The sequence below is a fragment of the Sitophilus oryzae genome, unplaced genomic scaffold (genome assembly GCF_002938485.1).
Source record: "Sitophilus oryzae breed Bouriz unplaced genomic scaffold, Soryzae_2.0 scaffold_481_pilon_pilon, whole genome shotgun sequence".
Taxonomy (NCBI): Eukaryota; Metazoa; Arthropoda; class Insecta; order Coleoptera; family Curculionidae; genus Sitophilus; species Sitophilus oryzae.
The window spans coordinates 52,026-61,588 of NW_022147064.1; the positions used below are offsets into that span (position 1 = coordinate 52,026).

The 9,563-nt window shown below is 32.4% G+C and overlaps 1 protein-coding gene across 1 annotated transcript in view; it reads left to right on the plus strand.

Annotated features, from left to right (window-relative positions):
• The window catches only part of LOC115886282 (leucine-rich repeat and calponin homology domain-containing protein 1-like), a 43,144-nt gene extending 34,642 nt beyond the window's left edge, over positions 1 to 8,502 (plus strand). The window contains 8 exon segments of the mRNA XM_030905372.1: positions 1,231 to 1,474; positions 1,688 to 1,880; positions 2,372 to 2,461; positions 3,426 to 3,847; positions 5,083 to 5,291; positions 5,403 to 5,540; positions 5,598 to 5,675; positions 8,113 to 8,502. Coding sequence (XP_030761232.1) covers positions 1,231 to 1,474; positions 1,688 to 1,880; positions 2,372 to 2,461; positions 3,426 to 3,847; positions 5,083 to 5,291; positions 5,403 to 5,540; positions 5,598 to 5,675; positions 8,113 to 8,382 — 1,644 coding nt within the window. The 3' untranslated portion in view covers positions 8,383 to 8,502.
• The last annotated feature ends 1,061 nt before the right edge of the window (positions 8,503 to 9,563 follow it).

The window sequence follows — 9,563 nt, forward strand, 5'->3', positions numbered from 1 at the left end:
GCTTATGTTTGAATTTGCAAGTTAATATTACAAGAGAGTTATTTAACTTTGAAATTTTAAAAAAATAATGGCAACCTTTTGAGAGCCGCCGGCAGCAATCGATAATCAGCCGCGAATACCAAGCAATTACCAGAATTTGAGCTTGTTTGGCGCCCAGTGTTGACATATTGACTAGAAAGATTTAAAAACGATTTGAAAAATTCAGGTTAAAAGTAAAAAACTTACATAACTTTAGAAAACGATAGCAAATCGATGTAATTAGCTTAGAGCGTCATTTTATCACTTTACCTAAAACCGCAACTGTACACTTAACAGCACTACATTTCACTGCGATTCTTGACAGCACTACACGCATACGTATATTTAGCACAAAATACATATGCCATCTGAATTATTTAGGATTATTTTTTGAGAATTTAAACTCCCCTGTTTTTTTATCTCACACTATTGTTTTTGTGAATAAACACCAAAATAATTGATATTTCTATTCGAATAATAAAAGTATATTTAGAGGTTTACGTAACATTTGCCTATTTTTTTTTGTTTTGTCAGAGATTTACTGTTTTGAGTAAAATCTCAAACGAATTGGATAACCTAAAAATTCAATCAATTGGTCTGTTTAAATGTAGGTTAAACTAGTTGACTATTTACATAATATCTAATAGAGGGCGCTTGTTCTGAACTGTTGAAAAGCTGCTATAATTGTTCATTATTTCAGTTTACTAAAATGTAAAAAAGGTATTTAAAATATAGTAAACGTTACACAATACTTAATAATAATCTGCAATGATTAAAAAATCTACAGTGAATAAAATTAATTTATGTATTTTTTTGTAGAAATTTAAAAATGTGAACTTATAACTTATAGACATATAGAATGAGGATAACGTAGGAGGTGGCAACATTGCATTCTCTCGAAGCACTATAAACAAATTTCCGGAGCTGAACAAGCGGCACTCAAAAGTTTTTCAATATTTAAAGGAAAATGTCAAGAAAAATATAAAATTTTCAATTTTTTTCGCTAAAAAACCTCATGGACGTGTTTCTGGGATCGAACTATACTACCAGTTAAAATACTTGCATTTATTTCTGATATTCTCATAATTAGTTAATATAAAATTTTCAATTTTTTTCGCTAAACCTAGAAATAGTTGACTATTTACATAATATCTAATAGAGGGCGCTTGTTCTGAACTGTTGAAAAGCTGCTATAATTGTTCATTATTTCAGTTTACTAAAATGTAAAAAAGGTATCACATATTCAAATACCTGGAGACTGAAGCGATGAAAATAATTAGTAAAACGGGAGGCGGTACGGGAACGCTGGGTAGGAGATCCAGAAAGGGCGGTGCGGGATCACCAGGACCTCCCCACCTGGCAAATAGACTGAAACAGAAAAGGCACAACGTCGACAGCGGATACAGTACCAGTAGTGATGTAGGGTACGACAAGCGGTGGTCTCAGGAAATGACAGGTAAATTTAGTACATAATAAGTTCATTGCTTAAGTAACTCTTAGGGAGCTTTTTGACAATATTAAAACAAATTATTACCCATCCATAGTTAACTTAAAAAATATTAATCATCTGCCTTTTTGTCGTAAAACAGAGTATAAAAATTATTTTAATTCTTTCGTCAAATTTACTAAAACTAAAGCGATTGGAATAATTATAATTTATCTATTCTAGGAGACGAGAAACCATGGCCTTCAACTCCCATATTAGGTAGGACAATTGACCAATTAGCTACTAGATCGGCAACTTCAACGCCTTCGACCATATCACCAGCGCCACCTGAGATACCTGACGAAGACTACGTTAAATCGAGCAACGGCGATTATGACAGATTTGACGGCCAAAAGAATATCAAAGATTATTCCAGGTAAAACTAAGTGTAAAATAAAAATGTGAATTTGTGGCTTTTATTTTCTGTGTTAAAAGATAAAAGAAATTATTGGTGTTTTATGTTTGCTGTAAGAGCAAGACTAAATAAGTCTTGTTAGCGATATTGATGGTGATTCTGCTTTCTTTATGGTGTTTTTTTTTAATAAACCTAGGTTGAAGTAGCGATGCATGTTACTTTTAACTTTTAATGATATTGATATTGCATATCGATCCAGATCGTGTCAAAATTCAGATCCTAAAGAATTGGCACACAAATAATTTGTGTGTCTTTTCATGATATAAACATAAGTCGAGAAAATTCGCATTGAACAATATCAATATCAAATTTCGTTTATCCAACATGAAAATATCATTAGGTTGAAGTAGGTAATGTGTTGGTTTTTGATTCTTTGGCCTGATGACTTGAGTGTGTTTTTTTTAGTTTTTTATGTGTTTAGCTTTGAAATAGCGCTAATTTTTTCTTTCCAGTGTTCGCCTTAGTCCGTGTGCCGATAATTATTCAAATGGAAACGGAATTGAAGACAAAACGAAACCTCTGCAACAGATTCAGACATACAGGTAAAGATAACATACGATCGAAAAAAAAACGGCGTCAAGGACGGCTGGGGAATGACAGTCGATGATAATTTTGGCGAGGTCAAGCCCTAGAAGTCGTTATTTGTCCCATACTCTTCTTTACTTTTCAAAGCCGCTTATTGCCAGTTGGAATTAAGAACGTAATTTATTTTTATGTTGAGTAAAAATGATTTTTAAATGGTGTACCTAGTTTAAAATTCGAGAAAAATATTTTTTTGGAAATAGATTTGTATGTCTGGTAAAATTCTTTCCTTTTTTATCTCTGTAATTATTAGTAGTGTTAATTTTTGACAAGTTTAATGAATTGCTAGTAAATGATGTCTAGAGAATGACCTCGCTAAAATTATCATCGATTGTCATTCCCAGCCGTCTTTGACGCCGTTTTTTTTTCGATGATACGGGATTTTGCACGATATTGATGTATTTTTTTTATTCGCTTTTTTAGAAAGTTATTGTCAGACATTCATTTCATTGTGATTCTTGTTAAGTTTAAAGTAATTTTTTGATCATGAAATCTTTCTTCTTTAAAATTAACCACATGTACTACAGATAGTGATTACATATAAATGTTAACCAGCTTAAAAAAATAGTTAAATAAAATAGTCATCACGAACCTTTTCCCGGCTTGGCTACGTACAAACTGTTAAAATCACAAGCACAATCTGTCAAAAATCTTAATGTCAAAAGTCTTTTATAAAAAATTAAATAAAAATTAATTGGTATTAGTAAAAGTTGATCCGACTTAATACAATTTAAGTAAAAGAAACCTATTCGTATTTTAATCTGTCTAAATATTTTCTGACTCTTTGGACATATTTTAGAATGTAGTTCCCTAAAGTAGTGGTATAACCAGAGAGTTAAATAAAGTTGAACATGTATTAAATTATGAGAAAAGTCTTTTCGATATTTAATTTGATTATAACGCTCCTTTTTTAACTTTTTTTAGAGAATACAAAGAAGCGTTAAAACAGCAACGCGCGCAAGACGTGCCTTCGATATACCGTACAAAAGACTCCGACGACCAAAGCTACAAAACCGAACCAAACACGCCCACCCACCAACCGGCTCTCTCGCATCAGACCATGGCCACGTCCAAGTCGGACCCCACGCCCTTGAACTCGGCCTTCAGCAGCCCCAAGCACATATTCGACGACACGTCGACCACGAAGAAGCCGGTGCAGAAGGTTACACCATCGAGGAACACGAGTTTTTCTCCAACGCACCTTTATATGAACGGGAACAACGGTGTGGAAGGGAAACCAAGACTGATTCAGGACTACGTCAAGCCAAAGTCGCCTACTAAAGGATCGACGGGGATACTGTCGCATGACAATGTGCCTGTTAGTAATCTAACTCCTATAGTCAATGGTAAGTTGAGGATTTGTATCTCATCATACAGTCTCAGGGCTTTGACTAAAGCCAGTCTCTGAGACGGATTAATAGAGGTTAGTTCTCCATCTCCGATATCAGCCCTACCAAAATTTATGGCACCAATGGTTGTCGTCTCGGCGCACTCAGTGATAAGGTGTTTCCTCATTTTCCCCACTGAATCTGTATTCGCCGTTGCTTCTTAGCTTCATTGTACTGAGACGTCCATTGAGGGAGACAGTGTCCTGTTAAAAACCTGTAACAATCCGAAGATTGTTTTTACTTAATTCAAGGAAAATCTTTGATTTTTCTCGATCGCGAAGAAGTCCTAAGAAATCTCAACTGTCTTAGACCTTTGGGGGATTTCCCTTCCAGTCTAATAATATTTTTTAACCCAAACAGTCGTTTGATCACTCTTCCACGTAACACTGCAGTCTTAAGGTTTATTATGCTTAATTTTTACCCATTACAACCTCTCTAGTATTTGACTATCATGTTTATCATGTCACTATAGTATAGTGTTCATCACTATCATGGCACTATAGCCTATATTCAATGAAAGAATAGGTTGTCTGTCGAAATCAACCTTTGCTGGTTATTCTTTACTTCTTCACTGGTTGGCTATTAAAAATTCCTGCTAGTTGAATAGTCTGTAGTGAAGGCTTTTATTGAATAGACGCATCTGACACAAATGGAGGTCGTCATATGATAGCACCCGATTTCTACTTGGAGCAAAGAAGTTTTTAAACTTTTTTGTCGTCTGGTTGGCTGACTATTAGTGTCCCATTAGTGTTGTTGATCTCAGAACCAATTTTTTATAGCTTCAAATTGTACTCTTTGGTATACCTGTAGCAAGTCCTGGACCAATAAAATCTATCTCTGAAGTTACCCTTACACATTCCTTAATATCACAAGATTTGGGAAGTCTGATCTGGATTGGACTTACTAGAAGTAGTAAGTCTAACCTAGGTTAGACTTACTAGTAAGTCTAAACGGGGTTAGACTTACTTAATGACAATATTTCCATTTTTTTTTGGCCTATACTACAGGATGTGTAGTCTTCACTCCACACGATATTTTAAAATTTAAAATTAAGAATACATAAATTTTATTAATTTCTCGAAATCAAAATAATAACAAGGATTTTTAATGGTAATATCAAAGAACTACCGTAAAATATTACAAATGTTCCGGCTATAACAATAATAATTTTCGTTGATATCTGATTATTACAGGTAAGGGTAACAATATTAGTGCCAGACTATCACCAAGTGGATACGTAAATGGTAGTAATACAACTCCTAAAACATCGAATGGTATAAAAACAACGCGGACCATTACCTGGACCAAAGACACCATACTTAACGAAAAAATGTCGTTCACGATGAGAAGAGAGATAGACAAGGCGAGAGAAGAAACTGATCTCATCAACCAACTAAGAAACGTAAGTCTGTTCTTCAAATTCTGCATAGACGTGTCTATTAAAACCATTAATGTTTGACTAACATTAACGACAACGAAGTAACAGAGCTTAACCTTATTTTTATTTGATTAGATTATCGAAACCAGACTGAAGATGGCGCTTCCAGAGGACCTAGCTTCAGCGTTGACAGATGGCGTCGTGTTATGTCATTTGGCCAATCATATTAAGCCTAGATCGGTGGCGAGCATACACGTTCCTTCCCCAGCAGTTGTAAGTAATTTCATATTTTCGAAAGTATGCTATATTAATGTAATTTTCTTTTTCTAGCCTAAATTAACAATGGCCAGGTGTCGAAGGAATGTAGATAATTTTATCGAAGCTTGTCGCAAGATTGGTGTAGATGAGGTAAGTCAGCACTTTAAGTGTTTAATGTGTTATAATTTTTGTTAAAGCGATGTTTAAATTTTATTAGTGTGCATTATTTTGATTAAATTTGTCAAAAATACGACTTAATTTTTAAAAAAGTACAATTTATTTTATTAGATTTTAGAAAAAAAATATAGATATTTTTTAAGCATTATGTCAGTTTTCAATAGATACATAATATATTGAACACTAACATGCATGATAGTGTAGACTAAATTTACTCTATTAGACTCAATTATTTTGAATTTTAAAGATATTTTAGTACTTTTTGTTTTGTCTGCTTTATTTTTATACATTTTATGAATTATTTTCTGATATTTTATTATGAATTTACTCTTATTGACGGTCTGTGTTAGTGTTAGTAGGTGGACGCTTTAAAGATATTTCATATACATATATGAGTTTTATCCTGCATGACTAACCAACTATTTTTGACTAATAACAATTTTTCGCTTCATGCCTTACACTAACCTAAGTAAATTAAGAACATTACTTATAATTACATTGTTTTAATCATTCTTTTCCTCTGATTTATCTTCAGTTACAAAGATCTTATCGGTAAAAATAATAGTAATAGATGATTTGGAGTTCGAAAAACCATAGTTTTTGTTATATATCATAAATTTAAACAGTTAATATATTTAGTATATTGTGTACCGAAGAAAATTGAAAATAAAAGGACTTTTTTGGACCTCTGTGGCGGATTCATCTCTTCGAAAAAGTCCTATGGGTATTTTGCGACTGTAAGAAAATCTACAAAATAATATAATTATTTTTTGTATTAACGTAGCACTGTTTACAAAAAATAACTATTTTATTTTGTAGATTTTTTTAGGGTGGCAAAATACCCATAGTAGACTTTTTTGACGATATGCCTTGTGACTGAATTAAAAAGATGTCATAATGGGTGCGGAATTCTCATATCTGTTGAAGCTTTACTATGTTTATTATTACTTGAGATGAACAATGACATCTCTCTGTGATTCATTTGAAATTTTTATTAAATATTTTTAAATGGCATCCTCGGTATTTTTTTGACTTTGTTCGATAGAAAATGACACTGAATAGAATGACATATCATATGTCAACTTTTGACATTTTCGCATATGGTTTATTTGAAATTGTAACATGCGGTTCATAACGACAATTTGACTACAAATACAAATTGTGTGGTATAAAATTATTCGTAAAAAAATGCTTTTTCCAAATATGCTAATGATCCACCCTCGTTCTAAGGAAAAATCGAGATATGATTAAAAATACGATTTGGTCATCTTTTAACTGACCTGAACAAGACACTAAAAAGATTACACGATCAAATATATTTTTCTAAGGCTCCTTAATCAGTGTTCCTCGGCACTCCTTCATAAAAAAATAGTGTTGGCACTAATTTTTTATCTAGGAGACACACAAGATTGAAATTTAAAATACAATGTTTTTAAAGCGAATATGTTAAAAGTTGACATATGATATGTCATTCTATTCAGAATGTCTGAATGAATGAAGAAGACCTGCAATTTTCTATTGAATAAAGTAAAAAAATACCGAGGGGTCTTCATTTAAAAACCAGGAGTTGTAGTCATTTCCGGTGAAACAGGAAGTGACCGAAAACAATTGAATACGTCAATCAATCCTAATTTATGTCATATACTAACGTACTAAATCTCGTTTTTTTATCTGAAAAAATAAAAAAGTTATAGGGGTGAGTCACTTTTGAGACGCACCCGGTATATTTTCAAGGTCAAAAAATTTGGGACACTTCAAAGGAGCCTATGCTTACTGTCGCTTCTGTATAGCAAAGTTGTTCTGTAGTTTAACAAGAAGTTCTAATAACTCACGAGATCATTTGACACTGTTAAAAACTTCGACTATAAACATACTAAAGCGCGAACAGAAATGGTAATATTTGCACCTACTGTAACGTTGTTTTTATTTGATACAGTACGTTGACGCAAAAAATCATGAGTGATTGAAATACATCCAAAATTATTTAATAAGCATATATGACAGCAAAACTGTTAAAAAAAGAAATCAGATTCATAATGATTAGGCATTGTTACATAAAATATCACAACTTCTCATGTAGTGTCATGTTTAAACTTATAGAGCCCTAGACTAGAGACCCTAGTAGTTTTCATAATGCAAACACTATATTAAGTCCAGCATTTAAAGAAGTTATAACGTAATGTATACTATAAAATAGTTTAATAAATAATATATCAACTGAATTGTACATGTTCACTTTCTTCCATGTAAATCTTACTCTTTTAAAAAGTTCTATCTTAGTATTAGACTTATTAACTATCTCTTCCACTTCTCTCTCTCCATTCATAACACGTTATGGAACTGTCTTTTTAGCGTTACTCCTGCCAAAAACACTGACAGACAGTAAGAGTGAGACTGTGGTTGGTTGCAGGCGTTCCTGTGCACCACCCTTGACGTCACCGAGGGCCTAAACGGCAGAGGACTGTCTCGTTTGGTCGACACAGTCGAAGATCTGTGTAGAATAGAAGAACAACAACGATTGGCTAAGAAATATACTGCAGAAGAATCGAAGCTCGATAAAATTAACGTTAGCAAAGTGAGGGGGCCTCCTACGATGTGGGATACCGCAGTCTCACTTGTGCTTCTGTCAGTGTTTCTCGGCACTGTGGTGCTACTGATTCTGTTCCCACCGCCTAATTAAAAACAAACAGTATTTTCTCTAAGGAATTGGTTATTTTATAAAGGAAATTTTGATTTACGCACTCAATATAGTTAAAATTCAAGTCATGAAGTTGAATTTTGTATTCAGCTTTACTTTCTTTATGAATTGACTCTAACTTTATACATAATAATTTCAGTTAATCATGGTTTTTTGAGTAAGTATTGAAAGTTCTTAAAGCATGTACAGTCGTCGTACAACTTTACTTCGTTATTATTTATCTAATATCCGTTTTAGGGTATATCTGAGATCAGTTCATATTGGTTAAAAAATTTAAACTGCGTTCGGAAGTTACTAGTTGAGTGCGTTCCAACTTAACGTTGTCAAATATGTTTGGCAACGGATTTAAATTTTGTTTGACAGCACAACCGATTTTTAATTTTGAACTAATCGATATCTGTTAAGAGTTGAATGATGGTTGTACAGAGTATACAAATAATGCGTGTGATAATAAATTAATATTCTGAGAATTAATTTTTGGTTTTAGAAGCTGTTTTACGTTAGTCAATAGTTTTATATTATTATAGTAAGTTATCATCTGTGGAAACAAGGCTTGATATATTCATTATATAAAATTAATGTAACAATTATATTGTGTGCGTAAATATACTTATGGCATTTAACTATTTATAAAAAAGTATTTAAGGACACATTCCATTTACAACCAAAATTTATTATTCAATTTTTATATTATGTGTGATTTTTAAATGTATTCTTTTTTGGAACAAATATTTTTAAAATCTTTCCACGTTCTTAAGTGTGGGTAAACGTACCGTATGATCGAAAAAAAAACACCGTCTAGTTGGCTTGGAAATGACGATTAATGACATTTTCATTACAAATTGACATAGAAAATGACAGCGATCTTCGCTTCATAGCCATCGCTGACACCGTTTTTTTCGATCATATTGTATGTATATATTTATATCTATACTATAATTTTGATTTGAATTGTTTTTAAAAATTATAATTAATTATAGGTCTTTATACCTACATAATGATTTGTCAATCAGTATATTGACGAAAAAAATTAGTGCAGAATTAATATAGTAAGAAAATCATATAAAAAAAGTGTTTTAAGCATTTTTCCAAATTTTTGTGAATAATTATAAAGGGTGTAAATGAAAAAATTCCGAAGGTATTTTTGAAAACGAAGGAACATG